Genomic DNA, 22391 nt, shown 5'->3' with positions numbered 1-22391 from the left:
TCATTACTCAGTTATCAAACTGTTGGATGGTGGCAGGAGTCAGAACGTCTAGTTCTGACTAAAAGTTTATAAAACTCATGATGGATAAGTTCCCAAGAGCAAAAGATGTTCATCCTTGATACTGCCGGTTCCATGACACCTGATAGATTCTTATATTTTGCATAGAGTGCCTACTGAGGGTTAATACAATGAGTAAACAGGCTTCAAACATCTTACATTTTTTTTGAAGATTTTATTTATTTATTTATTTATTTGAGAGAGAGAGAGAGAACGTGCATAGAGGTAGGGGGAGAGGGAGAAGCAGACTCCCCGCTGAGTGGGGCTCCCTCCCAGGACTCTGAGATCATGGCCTGAGCTGAAGGCGGACACTTAGCTGACTGAGCCACCCAGCTGCCCCAATATCTTATATTTTTGTGAGCTTTATAAATTTGGCCAACTAACTCTTTCTCTGCTTCTACAATATTTTTTTAAATTATGTTATGTTAGTTGCTATACGGTACATCATTCTTTTTTTTTTTTTCTCAAAGATTTTATTTATTTATTTGACAGAGAGACACAGCAAGAGAAAACACAAGCAGGGGAAGTGGGAGAGGGAGAAGCAGGCTTCCTGCTGAGCAGGGAGCCCGTGTGGGGCTCAATCCCAGGTCATGACCCAATCATGACCTGTCTATGATCCCGATCATGACCCGAGCGAAAGGCAGATGCCTAATGACTGAGCCAACCAGGCACCCCAACTTAATTTGGTTTTGATGTAGTGTTCCATGATTCATTGTTTGCATATAACACCCAGTGCTCCATGCAATACATGCCCGCCTTAATACCCCCCACCAGGCTCACCACCCTCCATGGTCCTCCCTTCTAAAACTCTCAGTGTTTCTTGGAGCCTGTAGTCTCTCATGGTTTTTCTCCCCCTCTGGTTTCACTTCCTTCATTTTCCCCTTCCTTCTCCTAGTGTCCTCCATGCTATTCCTTATGCTCCACAAGTAAGTGAAAGCATATGATAATTGACTTTCTCTGCTTGACTTATTTCACTTGGCAAAATCTCCTCCAATCCTGTCTATGTTGATACAAAAGTTGGGTATTCATCCTTTCTGATGGAAGCATAATACCCCATTGTATATATGGACCATATCTTCTTTATCCATTCATCTGTTGAAGGGCATCTTGGTTCTTTCCACAGTTTGGTGACTGTGGCCATGGCTCTAATGAGCATTGGGGTACAGGTGGTCCTTCTTTCCACTACATCTGTTTTTTGGGGGTAAATACCCAGTAGTGCAATTGCAGGGTCATAGGGTAGCTCTATTTTTAATTTCTTCAGGAATCTCCACACTGGGGGCACCTGGGTGGCTCAGTGGGTTAAAGCCTTTGCCTTCAGCTCAGGTCATGATCCCAGGGTCCTGGGATCAAGCCCAAAGTAAGCCTGCTTCCTCCTCTCTCTCTGCCTGCCTCTCTGCCTACTTGTGATCTATGTCTGCCAAATAAATAAAAATAAAATCTTAAAAAAAAAAAAAAAAAAAAAAGGGAATCTCCACATTGTTTTCCAAAGTGGCTGCACCAACTTGCATTCCCACCAACAGTGTAAGAGGGTTCCCCTTTCTCCACATCCTCTCCAATACTTGTTATTTATTGTCTTGTTGATTTTGGCCATTCTAACTGGTATAAGGTGGTATCTCAGTGTGGTTTTGATTTGAATTTCCCTGATGACTAATGATGATGGGACATTTTTTCATGTGTCTGTTAGCCATTTATATCTTCTTTGGAGAAGTGCCCATTTTTTGACTTGATTATTTGTTTTTTGGGTGTTGAGTTTGAGGAGTTCTTTATGGATCTTGAATATCAGCCCTTTGTCTGTAGTGTCATTTGCAAATATCTTCTCTCATTCTGTGGGTTGCCTCTGTTTTATTGACTGTTTCCTTTGCCGTGCAGAAGCTTTTTATTTGGCGAAGTCCCAAAAGTTCATCTTCACTTTTGTTTCCCTTGCCTTTGGAGACATGTCTTGAAAGAAGTTGCTGTGGCTGATGTCAAAGATGTTACTGCCTATGTTCTCCTCTAGGATTTTGATGGATTCCTGCCTCATGTTGAGGTCTTTCATCCATTTAGAGTTTATCTTTGTGTATGGTGTAAGAGAATGGTCAAGTTTCATTCTTCTGCATGTTGCTGTCCAATTTTCCCAGCACCATTTATTGCAGAGACTGTCCTTTTTATATTGGATATTTTTTCCTGCTTTGTCAAAGATTATTTGACCATAGAGTTGAGGATCCATATTGGGTTCTCCATTCTGTTCCATTGATCTATGTGTCTGTTTTTGTGCCAGCACCATACTGTCTTGGTGATCACAGGTTTGTAATATAGTTTGAAATCAGGCAACGTGATGCCCCCAGCTTTGTTTTTCTTTTTCAACATTTCCTTGTCAATTTGGGGTCTTTTCTGATTCCACACAAATTTTGAGAATTGTTTGTTCCAACATTTTGCAAAATGCCTTTCATATTTTGATCAGGTGACATTGGAAGTATAGATTGTTCTGGGCAGCACAGACATTTTTAAAAAATATATTATTTATTCTTTTGACAGAGAGAGAGAGAGAGAGATCACAAGTAGGCAGAGCAGCAGGCAGAGAGAGAGGAGGAAGCAGGCTCCCCGCTGAGCAGAGAGCCCAATGCAGGGCTTGATCCCAGGACCCCAAGACCACGACCTGAGCTGAAAGCAAAGGCTTAACCCACTGAGCCACCCAGGCACCCCCAGCATAAACATTTTAACAATGTTTATTCTTCTGATCCATGAGCATGGAATGTTTTTCCATTTTTTGTTTCTTCTTCTATTATTTTCATGAGTGTTCTGTAGTTCCTAGAGTATAGATCCTTTACCTTTTTGGTTAGGTTTATTCTTATGGTTTTTGGTGCTATTGTAAATGGAATCAATTCTCTAATTTCTCTTTCTACGGGTACATTGTTAGTGTTTAAGAAAGCAACTGATTTCTGTGCATTGATTTTGTATCCTGCCACATTACTGAATTGCTCTATGAGTTCTAGTAATTTGGGAGTGGAGTCTTTTGGGTTTTCTGCATAAAATACGTCATCTTTGAAGAGAAAGTTTGACTTCTTTGCCAATATGAATACCTTTTATATCTTTTTGTTGTCTGATTGCTGTTCCTAGGACTTCTAGTACTATGTTAAACAATAGTGGTGAGAGCAGGCATCCTTGTTGTGTTCCTAATTGTAAGGAAAAGACTCCGAGCTTTTCTCCATTGAGAATGATATTTGCTGTAGGTTTTTCCTAGATGGATTTTAGGAAATTGGGCAATGTTCCCTCCATTCCAACACACTGAAGAGTTTTAATCAGGAAAGAATGCTATATTTTGTCAAATGCTTTTTCTGCATCAATTGAGAAGACCATGTAGTTCTCTCTCCTCTTATTAATGTGTTCTGTCATATTAACTGATTTGTGAATGTGGAACCACCCTTGCCTCCCAGGGATAAATCCCACCTGGTTGTGGAGGATAATCCTTTTAATGTACTGTTGGATCCTATTAACTAGGACTGAGAATTTCGACATCCATAGTCATCAGGGATATTGGTCTGAAATTCTCCTTTTCGATAGGGGGTCTTTGCCTGGTTTGGGGATCAAGGTAATGCCAGCCTCATAGAGAGAGTCTGGATGTTTTCCTTCTGTTTCTATTTTTTGAAGCAGCTTAAGGAGAATGGGTATTAATTTGTCTTTGAATGTTTGGTAGCATTCCCTAGGGAATCCATCAGGTACTGGACTCTTGTTTTGGGGAAGTTTTTGATCACTGTTTCAATCCCCTTACAGGTTATTGGCCTGTAATCTGCTCAGGTTGTCAACTTCTTCCTGTTTCAGTCTTGGTAGTTTATAGGTTTCTAGAAATGTATCCATTTCTTCTAGGTTACTTAACTTATTGGCCTATAGCTATGGATAATAATATCTTTTAATTGTTTCTATATCCTTGATGTTAGTCATGATCTTTACCCTTTCATTCATAATTTTATTAATTTGGGTCCTTCCTCTTTTCTTTTAAAGAAGTCTGCCCAGTAGTTTATCAATCTTATTAATTCTTTCAAAGAACCAGCTTCTAGTTTTGTTGATGTGTTCTACTGTGTCTCTGGTTTATAATTCATTGATCTCTGCTCTAATCTTAATTATTTTCCTTTTCATGTGTGGATTAGGCTTAATCTGTTGTTAATTCTCCAGTTCTTAAAGTGTAAAGATAATTTGTGTATTGGGGATTTTTCTATTTTTTGGAGTGAGGCTTGGATGGCTATGTATTTCCTGCTTAGGACCACCGTTGCCGTATCCTATTGGCTTTGGACTGATGTGTTTTCGTTCTCATTGGTTTCCATGAATTGTGTAAATTCTTCTTTGATTTACTGGTTGACCCAAACATTCTTGAGCAAGAGGGCCTTTAGCTTCCAACTGTTTGAATTTCTTTCAGACTTTTCCTTGTGATTGAGCTCCAGTTTCAAAGCATTGTGGTCTGAGAAGATGCAGGGAATAATCTCAGTCTTTTGGTATCAGTTGAGACCTGATCTGTGACCCAGTATGGGGTCTGTTCTGGAGAAAGTTCCATGTGTGCTCAAGAAAGAATGAGTATTTTATTGTTTTAGGGTGGAATGTTCTGTATATATCTATGAGATCCATCTGGTCCAGTGTGTCATTCAAAGCTCTTGTTTCTTTGTTGATTTTCTGCTCAGATGAGCTGTCTATTCCTGAGAGTGGAGTGTTGAGGTCTCCTACTGTTAACATATTATTATCAATATGTTTCTTTATTTTCATTAACGGTTTTGCTTATGTAGTTGGCTGCTTCCATGTTGGGGACAGAGATATTTACAATTGTTAGATCTTCTTGTTGGATAGCCCCTTTAAGAATGATATAGAGTCCTTCTGTATTTCTAACTACAGTCTTTAGCTTAAAATCTAATTTGTCTGATATGAGAATTGCTACCCTAGCTTTCTTTTGAGGTCTGTTGGCATTAAAGATGGTTCTCTATCCCTTTGCTTTCAGGCTGTATCATTAGATTCAAAATAAGTCTCTTGTAGACAAAGCATATGCATGGGTCCTGTCTCTTTATCCAATCTGCAACCCTATGCCATTTTATGGAAGCATTTAGACCATTCACATTGAGAATGATGATTGAAAGATACAATTTTATTGTCATCATGTTGCCTGTGAAGTCCTTGTTTCTATAGATTGTCTCTGTAAATTTCTTTTCTGTGTCACTCCTGGGGTCTTTCTCCTTTTATAGACACCCTCCCCTTAATATTTCTTGCAGGGCCAGCTTAGTAGTCACATATTCTTTCAGTTTTTGCTGGTCTTGGAAGCTCTTTCTCTCTCCATCCATTCTAAATGACAGCCTCACTGGATAAAGAATTCTTAGCTGCATGTTCTTCTCATTTAGTACCCTGAATATGTCTTGCCAGCTCTTTCTGGCCTGTCAAGTCTCTGTGGACAGGTCTGACATTATTCTGATGTTCCTCTCTCTGTATGTAAGGAATCTCTTCCCCCACACTGCCCCTAAGATGGTTTCCTTGGTTCTAAGATTTGTGAGTTTTACTATTACATGCCGGGGCGTTGGTTTGTTCTCCTTGATCTTGGGAGGGGTCCTCTCTGCCTCTAGGACACAAATGATTGTTTCATTCTGCAGATTAGGGAAGTTCTCAGCTATGATTTGCTCAAATATATCTTCTGGTCCTATATCTCTCTCTACCCTCTTAGGGATCCCAGTACCTCTGAAATGGAACTGTTTCATGGTGTCATTTATTTCTCTAATTCTGTTTTCATGGTTTTTAAGCTCTTTGTTCCAGGCTGATTCCTGTTCCTTCTTTTCTATCAGTTTATCTTCTAGATCACTAATTCATTCTTCTGCCTTGTGTTTACTCTAGCTGTCAGAGTATCTAGATTAGATTGGATCTCATTGATAGTATTTTTAAGTTCTGCCAGATCCGCTCTTAAGTTTCTGCCTTTAGAGAATCTGTTAGCATTAATAGTTTTAGCCATCCTAGCTATTATCTGCATAACTGTTACCTTGAAGTCTATTTCCAACATTTTGCTTATATCCATATCCATTAGTTCTGTGGCAGAGGTCACTGTCTCTGAATTTTTCCTGTGTTGGAGGTTCCTACTCTTAGCCATTCTATTGAGGGGTGGTTGAGGGAATGTACAGAGTATAGATTATTGACTGCAACCCAGGCAAGATGCACCTCTTTTATAGGGACCTTAGGGTTGTTGGCCTCTTGTTCTTCCAGCCTGTCTTCTGAGGGAGGGGCCTGACACACTGTTACTCAGGCAGCCCCATTTGGACAGAGTTGCCCTGCCCCCTGTGTGGGGGATGGGTTCAGTAAAAACCAGTTTTGGAGCCTTTTGTTCTCTGGTGGCTTTCTCTGGCGGCTTCCCCTGGCAGCTTTCTGCATCTCTTCCAAGAGTCAGAGGAGAAGTCACCATATCAAACTTCTGTCTCAGAGCAGAGAGATAGAAGTCTGTTCTCCAGTGAGCTCTCCAAGCCATACTGTCTCCTTTTTTTGTCTGTGCTGCTAAAAACCGCAGTGTCCTGGGTTTTGCACCCCACAGCAGCGCTCCCAGCCCTTGCTTCCAGGTCCAGGTACGTCTCTGCCCTTTGTCCTTCTAAAATCACCAGCTGCCCCCAGTTCACACGTGTGCCCCCCCACAGCTCCAGATTTCAGTCTGGGGGCCTGCCCTTTTCCCACTGGTACTGGTCTTTGAGTCTGTGCCCAGTCCCTGGCACCGGAGGCTTTGGTGCCCTGACAGCACAGGATCCAGGAGGCTTCCTCCCCTTTCTATTTATCTTCTAATATCTGCCTGCAGAATCACCGGCAGATCATGCTCCCCACTTCACACCTCAAAACCAACCACCAGAGATATTCTGTTTCTAGAGAGCCAGAGATACCTTCTTACATCTCAGGCTGATTTCAGGAGTGTTCAGATACATATTCAGCTCAATTCAGGGGACCAGTTGAAATAGGGTCCCCTACTCCTCTGCCATCTTTGCCTCTAGGCCATCTACGTATTTTTTACTATTGTCAGTTGCCAACATGTCTTGGTAGATTCCACTTCAGTTATTTGGCACTAGTGTTTCCTCAGTGTCTTTGAAGCTTTCTTGCCTGAATTCATTCCACACAGACTCTTCACAGAAGCTAATTCTTGAGTCACTTCAGACTCGGCATCACCTCCTCAAATAAACAACAGAATGATATGAATACTATCCACTCATCAACTCATCAAGTGTCAAAAAATACCACCCAAAATTATGTGCCTTGCATTTTAATTGATTATGGATGTTGCTTTCCGTGTCATTAACTTCTCAAGCAACTGTTCCTATGGAAAGGATAATAGTCTTAAACAATGTGTTTTCTCTGGACACACTTGTTCAGCTGTTCAATGAAACAAAATGTCCTTAACTCACCTGGGGGTATATACGCTGTTTTCCCTGCTTGGCTAACACATCAGCCACTTGGAAACATAGTCAGTTTCATTGTTTATTTTTACTCGGTTTTATTTTTTATTGTGAGGAAGAGATTATGCTGTGAAGAGATCGTCAGTTGTAAATTTTCTAAATGTATGACCGTTGCTTTCCTAGTGAGTTGGGAATGTATGATGAGGCTGAGGTCGGTAGCATTGGTGTATTCCGTATTTTTCTCGCATGGCTGTGGTGTCATTGCATGAGAAACATTTCATTTTGATAAGAGAATAAGTTCCTATGCCAAGGTGCCTTAAAAGAGCAACATTCAAAGTCACTTTTGTATTCAGGTTCTGACATGATGGTATATGCTGATAATAAAATAAAACAAAATGTTTCGATACGGCAATACGCACAGCATCCACAACACTGCCAAGTTCCAAGGGTGTCTCCATGATTTGCAGGGTGCTGAGTAGCACTGTAAAGCAATGAGAAGTGTCACCACTACTCACCCTGCTGTGGGAGCCTGAGCACAGTCACAGACGTTAAATGAATGAATGAGTGGGGCTGTGTTCCAATAAAACTTTATTACGGATACTGAAATTTGAATTCCCCATCATTTTCACATGTCAGGAAATATTATTTTTGGTTTGCTCCCTCTCAACCATTTAAAAATGTAAACACTGCTCCTGATTTATGGGCCATACAGAGACAGGTGGCAGACTGCACGGGCCCACAAACCCTCATTTGTCAGCCCCCGCTGTAGACCACGTGAGGATGTTAGGCTCTGCTTCTGGTACCTCCTGTGCATGCACGAGAGATTTCCCCAAAGCCAGTGGCAGCCCTGGGAACATTAGCCCAGCAGGTGGTCTGAGCACATGCATTTTCTTGCAGGATGGAACCCGAGTCATAGGAAAATGTGGTGGTTACTGTGGAAAATGTACCCCATCCTCTGGCACCGGCCTGGAGGTCCAAATATTATAGTTAAGGTGAGTAAGTCCCACGTTTCCCTCTCTTTCTCTCTCTCTCCTCTTCTTTCTGTAAACTAATAACTAGCAAATGGGGGCTGGTCAGTTGCCCCCCAGACAGGTCCTAACATATCCTTGAAGGACCTCGAAAGTGACTCAGTACTGTTCTACCTTTTCCTCTCCTGCTCACCTGCCCTCACGTGATTGAGGTCGTCTCTGCTGCACCCTTGGAGGTGAGGTCCTTAGGCTTTTTGAATCAGCTCCCTCTGCAGTATTTACCCAAGGTGTTTGCTGGACTCCATCTCTAGAAGTCCTTTGGTCTCTGGCGCATCTAACAATCTGTATTTTGAATACAGGGAGTTTTGATTCAGGTGACCTATGGATTCATGTTGGAGATGCTGCCCGAGAGTATTGCAAGAGTGATATTAATGGCATCGGTGAGCCCTGACTATGTGTCAGGTACTGAGCCGTGCACCCTGCAAGCATTATTTCCCTGAATCCTCACAATAAAGCCACAGGATGGGGCTTTATCCTCATTTTACAGATAGAGGCTGAGACCCACAGAGGCAAGTGCTTGCCTAGTCGATTCCTTTGGCAGAACCCACTTGGGGTAGTGCTCTACCCCAAAGCCAGGGCTCTTGCTTAATGTGCTATTCAACACACATGTGACTCACAGTGTCCTCTGAGGACTAGCATGATCAGCATCACGCTAGATTTGCATTTTTGGAATAAAACTCTCATGCCTTACCCTAGACCTGCAAAATCAGAATCTGTATTTTAACAAATGCACAAGAGAGTCATGCATGATAAGGTCTGACAGTGCCTGGTCTAACCTCTTTATGCTGACACGTGCTCCCTCTGCTGGGCAGAGGCCTGGATTGGTCCCTCGTTGTCTCATCGCCGTGCCTTCAGCTACAGTGGATGAGTTCAGTCAATCCCAGGAGACTTCTGCAACTTATTTCAAGCTTTGGGCAGCTCATTGTCCTGTAGGACTCTTTAAGATCCTGACGTAAGAGTACCTACTTGACATTTATGTATCAGTATTTCACTGTTTCATTAAACATTCATATTCAAAATGATGATCTTCCATTAGGATTGTTTCTGTTGAGGCAACAGGGGAAAAAAAGGAGATGTACTGCCTTAAATAACTGAGAAATCCAAGCAGTGGGCTAGCTTCAGGCATAGCTGGATCCAGAGGCTCAAACAGGATCAAGACCCTTTCATTCTCCCATAAGTCAGCAAGGCTTGTTTCATTCTCAGACAGAACATCTTCCCCACTCCCTGGTCTCTGGCAGCTCTAGGCTTACATCATCTTTGCCGTTCAGGGCCCCAGATAAATGCCCACCTCCAGCGTGCATTCTGCACAAGAACTCAGGCTCTCCTTGGTTGCATGGGCACTTCTGAACCAATTACAAGGTCCAGGAGACTGAGATCATATACCCAGCTGGAGTTGGGTGATCTACAGCTTCGTTTAGAAGAGGAAGAAGAGGGACGCCTGGGTGGCTCAGTTGGTTGGGCAGCTGCCTTCGGCTCAGGTCATGATCCCAGCGTTCTGGGATCAAGTCCCACATCAGGCTCCTTGCTCGGCAGGGAGCCTGCTTCTCCCTCTGCCTCTGCCTGCCATTCTGTCTGCCTGTGCTCGCTCTCTCTCTCCCTCTCTCTCTCTGATAAATAAATAAAATCTTTAAAAAAAAATTGAAAGTCATTTAAAAAAAAAAAGAAAAGAAGAGGAAGAAGGAATTTGTTATCAGAAAAAAGGAGATGGTATGGAGGCAGGCCAAGTCAGTGGGAATCCACTAGAGATCCTCATTTTATATGTATTTTACATATTTTATATCTAGTAAAATAGTTTTGTATGTGTTTATAGGCAGTAAAATTTGAGTGAATTGTATATACATGATATTTACATGTGTCTAGAAAAAAACTGGAAGGAAATGGACCAATATTTGAAGAGCAGTATCTCACGGGAGAGATTTCAGGCTATTAGTTTATTATTTTATTCTTTTTATGCTCCCCAGAAATGTTCATGTTTCTTATAGCAAACATACATCACTTTTAAAATCTAGACAAAGTAGCGTCGTTTTTAAGGTCCTGTATGTAAAAAGTGATCTTGCCTGCTGTATGACATTTGAGACAGATGGTTTACATTTCTTGTGTGACTTGTTTATTTTCAGGTGCTCTGAAGAGGAAGTCATTATGGGATGGATGAAGGATAGTAATGCAATACCTCCACCTGAAATTTGTGTGCGTGCGTGTGTGTGTGAGGACTTGTATGAGTGGGTGTGTGTGTACATATGCACATATATACATAGACACACACACACATATACACGTATATGTGTGTGTGTGTGTATGTGGAATATCCTAATGATGTAAAGTTTAATATTTATGTTTGAAATTATTTATTGTGATGTAATATTTTTGTACGTAAAATGATTCTATTACGACTGCCTTTTGCATAATTTGTCCCTTGCAGTCAGATCACTGCATTTTACGTACTCTACATTATATGTAGTACTATGACAGAAGTGATCCTTCATTATCACGGTACATTATTGTTTACTTTCTATCTGTAAATATTCTGCTGTTACTTTTAAAATTGTACTTCGTTTTTGTTTTTTAAAACAACCTAGCTGCCATCAAGGTGCTACAAGGGTCATATGAGTGTATTTTGGCATTCCTAGGAAAGTATCCGCCAATTAGTAATGTAGTAATGTCACAGATCATTGCAGCTATTAGTGATGTTAATTGTCTATTCAGTTTCATGTGATCTCTGGGAAAAAAAAATTGCTGCCTTGGTGCTATATATTGTATATACTTAAGTGATATCAGACTCAGAAATGTAAACATTTTTAATAAAAGGGAGAAATGGAAGGACAGTTTATAATGGACGAATCACTTGGAAAAGTAAGACCAGCTTGTTTATCCCTATGTTTGGATATGCCTGTTTTGGAAGAGAGGTAGACTCTGTTCTTTATTTTGTTATTGTTATTAATACTTTGCTTCAGTTCTTGGCGCCTTGATCTCTCCGAAGTTAAATGGAGGCTACTCCAAAGCAGCTTCATTATAGAATGATACTAAGAAAGTGGGACTCTCTCAATATTTTGCCAAGATGTTCTAAAGTGATGTCCATGTTTACTGGTTGCAAGACAGAGGGTGCTCAGCATGGGATGACCTTCAGGACCCCCAGCACACCTGGAGAAGTTCAGGACCAGTTTTTAGTCATCACAATTGTCTTGTCACCAGCATGTCACAGGATAAACACATTGGCTGGTGACATGACTTCTCTTCAGAACGTGAGCCTAGGACCCCGCCAGTGTCCATGGCTGCTACCGCAATCAGCATTTGTGAGAAGACATAAACTGTGGAGTACGAGACACCTGAATCTTTCTGATTGTCCATTAACCAACTGCTTGTAACTTATTTCCAAAATGGAAGTTGAAGTCATCTTTCTGACCTTCTGACCTGATTGAAGGGAAGCCATTGCCAGTGGCCCACGCCAGGTGCTCGGTTTGAGAAATCCAGCCCACCTCCGCAACCCAAAGAGATTGGGAAAAAAACCTGGCAGTAACCTCCAACCCCAAACAAACTCCAGAGTGCTCCAGAAGAGGCTATACTCAGTGTATGAATGTGTTATTCTCGTTTATTAATACATTGTGAAAATATACTATGAATAAATACCATGAGCACATCCAAACATTTGTGTTTTACATGGTTTCTGGACTCTTGATTCAAGTTGGATTGAAAATATGTCCAACTTTTTAAGATTGTTGGATTGAGAAGCAAGACATATTTTTGTAATCCCATCGATTACAGTTGTCACTCCAGAGATATATAAGGGACGGGGACTGTCCCCAAGGTCTGCTTTTTCACTATTCAAATCAGCTGAAGTGGTTCTGAGAGAGATATTACTCTCTTGTCTGTATGATGGGGAACAAATGAACAAATAAAACAGGAGATTTAAGTGGGCTTGGGGGCTTCATTGTTAATTTTATATGGCAGGAGTTTCTACTCTCCGGACTTAATGGTATCCAGGGAAATAAGAGCTTTCCAAAGTTGTCAGATAAACAGCAAATAGTAAGTGGGCATCCACCATATGCCAGCCCCTCCTCTAAATTTTTAGCTCTTCCTCATAACCACCAAGCAGAAGTTCATGTACAGTGAGTAAGTGGCAGTCCCCAAACACCCGTGTTTGGCTCTAATTGGGTTACGGGTCCACTTTTGGGCCAGTCATGTTGTTGAGGGGGCCGATGTCATGTACCACCTAGAGTCAGGTGATTGACAGCTTCGGCTGGAGGAAAGTTCCCAGAGGAAGGGGTTTTGTTAACAAAGAAGGATAGATAGTATAAAGACAGGCAAAAGCAGAGTGTATCTACTCTCGATTCCAACTGTGTGTGTGTGTGTGTGTGTGTGTGTGTGTGTGTGTGTGTATTTGCATGTGTGGGCAAATTCAAATCCTATAGCTAACACCATGATGCCACCCCTTATCGACCCTCAGCATTGTCTGAGACCTGGGTTCTAGTCTTTCTTCTGATATCTACTAACTGATTCTAAGCTTTAGTTTCTTTACTTCATAAAATGAGGCTATTGATAGTCTTCCTACTTACCTTGTGAGATTGTTTTCTGAAGACCTTTTCAGCCCTGCATTCTGCATCAATGGTGTTAAAATAGCTGCCTTCAAACTGTGCATCGGCAAATTTAAACTGATGGCCAACAGTGAAGACATGAATGGTTTCAGTTAGGAATTAACGTTCAACTGCTAATTTCGGAGACCTGACTGCAATGTCTTATACATTAAAAAGTGTGTTCACTTTTCAACACAACAGTGTTTTACTATTATGTAAAATAACCCTGGAGATAGGCAATCCAGGCCTGGTATGGCAGCTCCACAGAATCCTCAGGTGCAGTTTCTTTCTCTATCTTGTCTCCTCAATCCTCCATAGTTCAATATGGCTGCTAAGGCTCCAGCAATCACTCCCAAATTCCAGACGGGAAGAAAAGAGTGGAGGAAAAGTGGCCTTGCCCCAGCTGTCTTGCTTTTAAAAAGGTTTTCCAGAAGCCTTGTTTAACAAATTCCACTTACAGCTTCTAGCTGGCAGGAGCAGTAGAGAAACCAGGTTGTTTCACAGAGTACATTGCCAATCTGAATAAAACGAGGGATCTGTTCCTATGAAAGCAGGCAAAATGAATTTAAGAGAGACAACTAGAAGTCTCTGTGACAGGTTCAAGTACAGAGAGGAGAGGGAGTGGTTTGGAAGCAATTAGCACAAAGTAAATGAGAGATAATAGGATCTGGGCAAGGGTGGTGACTATTGTCATGGTGGAAAATTATGGAGTGAAGGAGGTGGGAAAATGAACAGATGCTGACAGTGGATAGACGGAGGGTGGACTGCAAGAAGGAAGGTCATTTGCCTACAAATACAGCCAGGGTGACACAAAGATGAATGTGTAGGTGGCAGAATGGACAGATACTGTCTTTTAGAGTCTGTGGATTTTTAACATTTTTATAGCAGTGTACAGATTAAATACTGTCTTTCTATCCTTTTCATTCATTAATTTACCCAAATAATACTTAACGAGCATCTACTTATTTCCAGGCCTAAGCTAGGCACCAGGGATGCAGCAGTGTATTCGTTAAGGGTACAGGCTAGGTAGGGGCTGTATTCGTCCACTAGGGCTCCCGTAGCAAAATACATGGAGCGCGTGGCTTACAATGGGAATCTTTTCTCACAATTCCAGAGGCTAGAAGTTCAAGATCAAGGTGCCACCTGGGTTGGTTTGTGATGAGGGCCCGCTCCTGGCTCCTAAACATGCCTGGACGTGCCTCTTCTCACCGAGCCCTCACAGGGCCTAACCTCAGTGTGAGCACGGAGAGAGAAAGAGGTCTTTGGTGTCTCTGTTTCTCCTTATGAGGACACCAGTCCTGTTGGATAGGGCCCCACTCTTAATTTTGATTATACCCCATATCTCCAAACGTGGCCACATTAGGGGTTAAGGCTTTAACATATGACTTTTGGGGAGGCACAATTCAGTTCATAACAGAGGCTTTATAAGGAAGAAATCCCAAAATAAAATGGATATTTATTTCTCTCTCCTCACCATGCACAGGTCCTATCCGATTGGTGACTTGATTCTGTATGTCATCAGAGAACTCGGGCTCCTTCAGTTTTGTGGCTTAGCCATTCTCAAAGGTGTCGTCCTTACGTGGCTCATCCCCATCATATTTGTGTTTAACCTGAAGGAAGGGAGCAATCATCTTAAGGTCATCAGGCAAGATCTGGAAGTTAAAGAATGACTTTTATTCCCCACTTCTTGGCATTTGCTTCGATGCATGTCCTCATCGAGCGGAAATGTTCCCCAGCAGGCTACCACGTACCAGCAAAGGCTATGGGCAGGCGAGGTTTCTATTAAAATAGGATGAAGGGAAGGATGGCTGATGGGCAAATTAGCAGCTTCTGCCAGCAGCAGTGCACAAAACGTATAAAAATCTGTGCCCTTTGGAGCTTACATTGTAGTGGTGACAGATGGACAAGAAGCAAAGACCCAACAAAACCACTCCACAATGGTTTCCCAATAGTAAATGCGACTCCGTTGGCCACCATGGCTCCCAGGTATGACCGTGGCCCAATGTGTCATTCCATCAGCATCAAAAGCTCTCATAGCCAGAGCTTTCACACACGCTGTCGTTCCCTTTGCCTTCCGGGTTCTACGTTTCTTTCTCTTCTGATATGCTAGTAACAAATAGCAAACAAAACCCACTGTGGAATGGGGAGAAGTATCGGAGGAAGAAATAAAGGGAGAAGAGGAACAGAGCGAGCCCTGTATCCCGGGGTAAGTGTGCTGCTGTTTTAAATAAAATGGTCAGAAGTTCTTTATGCAGTTACAAACCAACCTGCGAGGGTCCCCATAAAAGCCTGCCACCAACCACCCTGGGTGCGGGGAAATTCCACCTGTTACCAGCAGGTGGCAGGAGCGGTCCTGTGCTGGCTTTTGGTCTCCAATCTAGGTCGTTGCCCTGTTAGTGCGTGTGCAATGTTTTCGCCTTATTTTAGAGGTGATTCTGCAAGATGGGCCAAAGACCTTCAGAGCCCCTAAGCCCTGCAAAGATTTGACTACTCTCCTCAAATATGTACCTCAAAATTAAAAATAACCCAGATCATAAATTTAGGTTTTTCCCTGGAGACTCCCTTTTAAAAATAGTAAATGTTGATGTTTTTTCCTAAGAAATGTGAAGAGCTTTTTGCTATAGCCTTAAGCACATGTTTTGTGTTCAGAAGATGGCGCAGCTCAGTTTACAGCATCATTAGTCACAATGATATTTTATCAGGACAAAGGAGCCAATATTCCAAGTACGGAGAAGTGGGGCATCTGGTTATAACGGGGAAAGAGGATAAAATGTAACTTTGCGTGGAAATTGTACCAGTTGCTGCGTGACTAGTATTGTGACACTTAGGACTTAGGATCCAGTGCCTTACAGGCTGTTGGTATGAACGTCCCAAGATGGCCCAGGATGGTGTTTGTGTGCTGCAAAGACAACCAATATTCAATTTATCACATTTACAAGTCCAAAAACCTATTTCTTAATCTTTGGAGACAGCTGAGAAATTCCATTATTTATCAGTCTAGTTTTTAGCTATTACTTTAAAAAAAAAAACAAAAAACATAATGTTGGCTTCATCTTCTTCATTGTCAGTTAAAAAACATCAAATACTTTATGTAGTATTTATGCATCTCATGCAATGTATTTCTGTCTTAAGTCCTTCAGTTATCTGACTTAAGCAAGTCTTTCTGCATACTTAAATTTTTATAAATGCAAACATGTAATATAAATATTACATAAATCAGTGGCCTTGAAGTTCTTTTAAAGATCCCATCATGGAAAATTAATCTAACATGGCTTCAACTTAAAATTACAAATTTAAATCGAGTACTCAATGACACATTGTAAATTGGCATTATAAGCTACCGTGCTTACAGTTCAAATGTCTAAAGTCATGGCAATTATATAAGCTATCAAATTTTTACATGTTCCTAACAGTAAAAACTTAATACAATGGTTCTGATTCTCTCTTTTTTTTTTTTTTTAAGATTTTATTTACTTATTTGAGAGAGAGAGACAATGAGAGAGAGCATGAGCCGGGAGAAGGTCAGAGGGAGCTGGGAGCCCGATTCGGGACTCAATCCCGGGACTCCGGGATCATGACCTGAGCCGAAGACAGTCGTCCAACCAACTGAGCCACCCAGGCGTCCCTGGTTCTGATTCTCTTAAGCACTTTTATATCTTACGTTCTACCATTAGGATGCATAAACGTTTTATGTTCTTTTGTGCATTCTACAACCATTAGAGAGACCCGGACCCCCACTGGGCATGAGATCAGGAGCAGGAAAAAACCAGGTGGTTCTTCTCATTGCAACTTGGGAAACCTTTGGTATTTATGTCCTAAAATGTAATGCATTTCCCCAGGTCAGGTTTCAAACTATAAATTTATCATCTCCTAGTTCTAGAGGTCTGAAATATAGAGGTCTGAAACCTTTGGTATTTATGTCCTAAAATGTAATGCATTTCCCCAGGTCAGGTTTCAAACTATAAATTTATCATCTCCTATTTCTAGAGGTCTGAAATCTAGAGGTCATTAGGGCTGTGTTCCTTCTGGAGGGTCTACTGGAGACTCGGTTTCCTTGCTTTTCCAGCTTCTAGAGGCCACTGACATTCCCTGGTGCGCAGCCCCTCCTCCATCTTTGAAGCCAGCGGCAGTAGCATTGAAAAGCAGCACTTTCTGGGGCGACTGGGTGGCTCAGTCAGTTAAGCATCTGGCTCTTGGTTTTGACTCAGGTCATGGTCTCAGGATCACAGGATGGCCCTGTGCAAGGCTACGTGCTCTGCAGGGGATCTGCTTGAGATTCTCTCCCTTTCTCCCTCTGCCCCTCCTTCCTGCCCACCCCTGCTCATGCACTTGCACTCTTTTAGATAAATAGATCTTCTAAAAAAAAAAAAAAAAAAAAAAAAAAAAGAAAGAAAAGTTTCATTTTCAGATTTTGCTCTCCCTATCCAATCTCTGCTTCCATCAGCATAACACTTTCACTTGCTTCTCTTGATTTCACTGGGCCCATCAGATAAGCAAAGGTATTCTCCTTATCTTGAGATCCTTAATCATACCTACAAAGTCTCTGTGATATGTAAGATAAGCCCCTGTGATATGTTTGGAGATTGGGACACAGCTTCAGAGGTCATGAATCCACTTACTATACCTTCTGTGCACATGCATTAAGAGATACAGGCCAGATGCTAACTGGATTGATTGTCCAAATCCCAAATGGGCCACATTGGCCTTTATGTCAATGACCCTTAACTTTAAGACAGGAGTGTCCCCATAGCCCTTGTTCCTTGAATTCTGCCCCGTGCCTCATTTCTCTGACCATACTTCAAGGTTGGCAACACACTGCTTGATTTGATTTTGCATACAGCTCTTGTACATGAATAGCTTCCTGTCTTTGCCCAAAGACTTTTGAACTTGACAAGAGTTCTGTGTTTTCCCATGTACTTCCTAGGACATAGAATTCTGAAGATACTGAAGAGATGGTGTGCTGTATTCTGGAGCTTTCTTGTACTCGGACATCTCTGACCTGCCCTGAAGAACGATGCTAGGGCCCCTCTTATGACAGCCTTGTAGGACATGAACCATTATATGTACAGAAAGATTCTGAGGAATACTTGGCATCCATCCCTTTATCATCCTTCTTGATAAACCAGGATGCTTCCTCAGTGCTTAAAGCTCAGCCTCATGATACCGCAGAATAGGTGTACATGTGGGAGCCTCCTGGGCCCCAACTTTTCCAGGGCCAGGTAAGGAGACCTTAGGGCATGTGGTCCCTGGGAGCAGCCCCCAAGCTTAATCAGTATCTCTAGAGGCAGGGCCCAAGAATCTGCCTTTTTAACAGGTTCCCCAAGTGATCCGTCTGCACGTGAAGGAGACCGATGGAGTTCCCTTCTTCCCACACAGCATGAGCATCTCCAGACACTGGTGACAGGGCCTGCACCCACCCCCTCCCCCAGCACTTACCTTCGCCTGTTGTGAGTCTATGGCCAGCACCCACGAGCTCTAGAGCAAGCCGTGGACATGATGCCTACACTCCCTGGCCCTCCTCCTTCTTCAGCGGGTCAGTAGGGCTGTGTTCCTTCTGGAGGTTCTACGAGAGAATCAATTTCCTTGCTTTTCCAGCTTCTAGAGGCCACCTACATTCCTTGTTGCACAGCCCCTTCTTCCGTGACATGAGGCTCCCATGTTATTGGGTTGCTGTGAGGATTCTGTGCTGGTACATTCAAAGTATTTCGAACATTGCCTGGCATGTAGTTAAGTACTCAGTATCTTAGCTATTAGAACATACATGTAGAACATCCGTACCTGCTACGTATAATCTATGCTTTCATATGGGAAGGGAGAGTATGACGGGGCTGACCCAGCATTTACCTCCACTCCTTGTCCTTGAGTTGAGAAAACCAGGTTTTCGTGTGTGTCCGTCCTGGGATGCCATTTGCACCCAAAATGCTACAGTTCTTTGTTTCCTCCTCCAACATGTGAATGAAAGCTGTGAACCAGAGGTTGATGTCAAGACTAGAAGGAGCCTGAAAGATTATATAGACTGACAGTAATCACAGTAGCTATCTCAAAAGAATTACAGAACCTGTGTTTATTGCCCATTCACTATGTGTGATGGTTAAAGTTTGCATCCACTTGGCTAATGCATGGTACCCTGTTTTTGGTCAAACACCAGTTGAGATGTTGTTCTGCGGGGTTTTTTTGTTTGGTTTTTTTTGGTGGGGGGGGATGTGATTAACACTTAAATCAGTAGACTCTGAGTAAAGCGGATTATCCCCCATGCTGTGGGAAGCTTCATCGGATCAGTGCAAAGCCTTGAGAGAAAAAGCCTGAGGTTCGCTGAGGATGAAGGACGTCTGCCTGTAGACGGCTGTCCAACATCAGCTCTTCCCTGGGTCTCCAGCTTGCCAGCCTGCTCTGCAAATTTTGGACTGGTTAGCCTACATAATCGCATAAGCCATAAGAATAAGTCTCTCTCGAGATAGGTAGTATAATAGTATGTATTATGTAACTTTATATACTCTGCATCCATATCTGATAGCTGGCTCCTCTTGGTTGTATTCCTGGAGAACACCAACCAAGAGACCATATGACAGGCCAGAGATACCCCTTTGCACAACTCTAGAGCCCATCATTCACCCCGAGCCGCTGAAGGCTTTGCACATGTCCTTTCATGGATCCCTCACGACAGCTTTCTGGGGGAACCGTCTGTTGATTCCCATTTTAAATCTGAGGAGATTGAAGGTTGAGTCTGACAGCCTTATTCGCAAACCCTGGGTCTTAACCACTCAGGGGAGGCAGGACCCAGGGCCAACATCTCCTCACGCCTGATGCACTGACTTTCCACACAAGTGAGCTTCCTCACAGAAGGAAGAGGGCGTCTAGAACCTTGCTGCACGTGAGCAGGCAGGCGAAGAATGAAAGCGGTCCCACCTGGAATGCTTCCTGTGACTGCTGCATGTTCCGGACCAGATACCACCACGGGTTAAGAACCACAGGCCCCTGCAAGGTCAAGATAAGGCAGTTTCCAGTTTATGAGTTCGACTTTCTTCCTATTCCATGTCTCTGTGGGGCTCACCTTTTACTCTGACTGAGCCACATTTGGAAATGCCTGCCTCAGCGTCCTTCCGGGCTTTCTGCCAGAGCAGCTGGTCACCATGTTCCAATGAGGAAAGGTTGGGCCAGGGGTGCTGGACTCATTTGCATTCCCTCCTCCCTGGGCCTGAAAAAACAACAACAACAACAACAAAAAAAAAAAACTCTTTGTCCGAGGAAAGAGCCAAGCTCTTCACTCAGCAGCTGTCCGGTGCAGACACCTGTGGCTTTTAAGAGGCCCTATGTTGTCTGAAGTGGGATTTATTTTCCATCTCTGCCCAGGTATTAGTCTACTTAGGTAATGAAGTGTTCAAAGCAATTGCTGGGCCCGTTTGGGCTAACCCAGGGGTTGGCAAATCCTTGTTTCTTTGGCCATTTACAAAATATTTTCTTTGTAGTTGTCCTTGAAACCCAAGTGGGACTAATGGCTTTAACTACCAGCCTACACGTTTCAGAGTGATTTCCACATCAGGAAGCCATTGTCAGCTTCCCCACACACTTAAGTGGTAGAGGATGTGAGCAATTCTGAAAGGCCGCGCTTCTGTTCCGGGCTCCGTCCTCTGCTCACAGAGGAGCTGGTTTTCAGCAGCAATTTCCATTTCTGCCTCCTTGTGTGCACTAAATCATTTAAGGCTCCATTTTCCTTCGGAATAAAAGGTTTCCTTGGTAATGAAAAAGCATTCTAATCATCGCCAGCACCTAAGACATGGAGTTGGCTTTGCAGTCCCCAAAGACCAAAGTGCCCGCGTTGGCATGGTCACGAAGGAAGAGCGTCAGAACAGTCCTGGCGAGCGTGTGGTGGTGAAGAGGGCAGTTTCTAAAATCTGGACAGGTTGCTTACTTCTCTAGAACTCAGTTTCCTCATTTGTAAATCAGAGCGATAACGACATCTTTCTCCTGCCATTGTGGCATAACACACCACCCAAAGCTCAGCAGCGTGAAACAATACACATTTGTCATCTCATGGTAGGGTCTGCGGATCAGAGACCCAGGTCTGACTTAGCTGGGTCTGAGATCCCTTCAGGGTCTCCTATAGGCTCCACTCAAGACATTGGCAGGGGCTGTAGTCTGTTCTAAGCTGACTAGGGGGGCATCTGCTTCCAAGCTCGTGCCCGTGGTTGTTGTCAGGATTCTGTTTTCTGCAGGCTTTTGGCAGCAGACTGCTCTCAGTTCTTGCCCAGTGGATCTCTCTCCAGATCCAGAGTGGATCTCTGATCAGAGTGAGCAAGCAGAAAAAGCCAGAAAGAGAGTGCCAGCAAGGAGGGTGTCAGTCTTTCATAACCTAACCTCGGAGATGGCATCCTATCCTTTTGTTGTTTCCTAGGCACAAGAAGGAAGTCATTAGCTAATTTCAAACACCCTGAGCTTTTTACTCCTAAGTTCTTCAATATCATCTCTAAAAAACATTTTCCTCCTCAACCACAATGCCTTATGACATCTAAAATACTGAGAATAATTCCTTATGTCACTGAAATTCCTGCTTCTATCTTAACTATTTCCACTTGTCCCTGCCATGTCTTTTATGGATAGTTTATGGGAACCATGGTCAACTAAGATTCATGCATTGCATAAATTTGATTGTGATATCTTTTAACTCTCTTTCGGTCTCTAACACCCTCCTCCCCTTTTTCATGCCACTGATTTTTTTTTTTCTTTCATTTTTCTTCGTTGATTTGTTGAAAAGAAAAGAGGCCAGTAGTTTCATATTCTGGATTTATCTGAGCGCTTCCTCGTGATATCCTTGAACTTCTTCTCCTATCATCTATATGTCTGTGTTCCTATAAACGAGATTTAAGGAAGTATATTCAGCAAACTCTTTCATCAGTGACACCGTGTCATCCAATTTCTATTTCACTGGGAGGCACATAATGTCTGGTTGTGCCACTGCTAGTGATTTTAAGATTAATCCGAGTGGTGCTTTTTAAAATGTTTATGTTACTTCTCTGCTTAGAAACCTTGGAAGGGCAGCCCATTCCACTTCAGATAAATCCCAGCTCCCTACCATTATCTGGCTCTGGGCTCATTCTTTCCCTGTTTGTCGCTCTATCTCAAGATCTTTCTCAACTTAGGACCTTTGCACCAACTGCTTGGGACACTCTCTCCCTAGAGCTTTGCATGGCTGCTTGCTTCTCCTCCCTTCCCAACAGCCTTCCTTCCCAAACCACTCTCTGATTCATAACCCTGTTTTATTTGCTTTCGCCATTTATCACATACAGAAACAATTTCATCGTTTTTTGCTTGTGTCTTTCCTTACATGTTTCTGAGTTTCTCATTTGACTTCCCGTACTAGAATATCAACAGCT

At 42.7% G+C, this 22391-nt stretch overlaps 1 protein-coding gene across 4 annotated transcripts in view; it reads left to right on the top strand.

Annotated features, from left to right (window-relative positions):
* Nucleotides 1–12092, top strand: part of ADAMTS9 (ADAM metallopeptidase with thrombospondin type 1 motif 9) — a 164176-nt gene extending 152084 nt beyond the window's left edge. For all 4 annotated transcript variants that reach the window (XM_059161434.1, XM_059161432.1, XM_059161433.1 and 1 more), the window contains 2 exons: nt 8322–8416; nt 10570–12092. In XM_059161434.1, the coding sequence (XP_059017417.1) occupies nt 8322–8411 (90 nt within the window). In that variant the 3' untranslated portion in view covers nt 8412–8416; nt 10570–12092. The remainder of the gene's footprint in view (nt 1–8321; nt 8417–10569) is intronic.
* The last annotated feature ends 10299 nt before the right edge of the window (nt 12093–22391 follow it).

Source organism: Mustela lutreola, chromosome 2 (assembly GCF_030435805.1).
Source record: "Mustela lutreola isolate mMusLut2 chromosome 2, mMusLut2.pri, whole genome shotgun sequence".
Lineage (NCBI taxonomy): Eukaryota > Metazoa > Chordata > Mammalia > Carnivora > Mustelidae > Mustela > Mustela lutreola.
The sequence above is the reverse complement of the archived record's forward strand: the minus strand, read 5'-3'. Positions and strand labels throughout refer to the sequence as shown.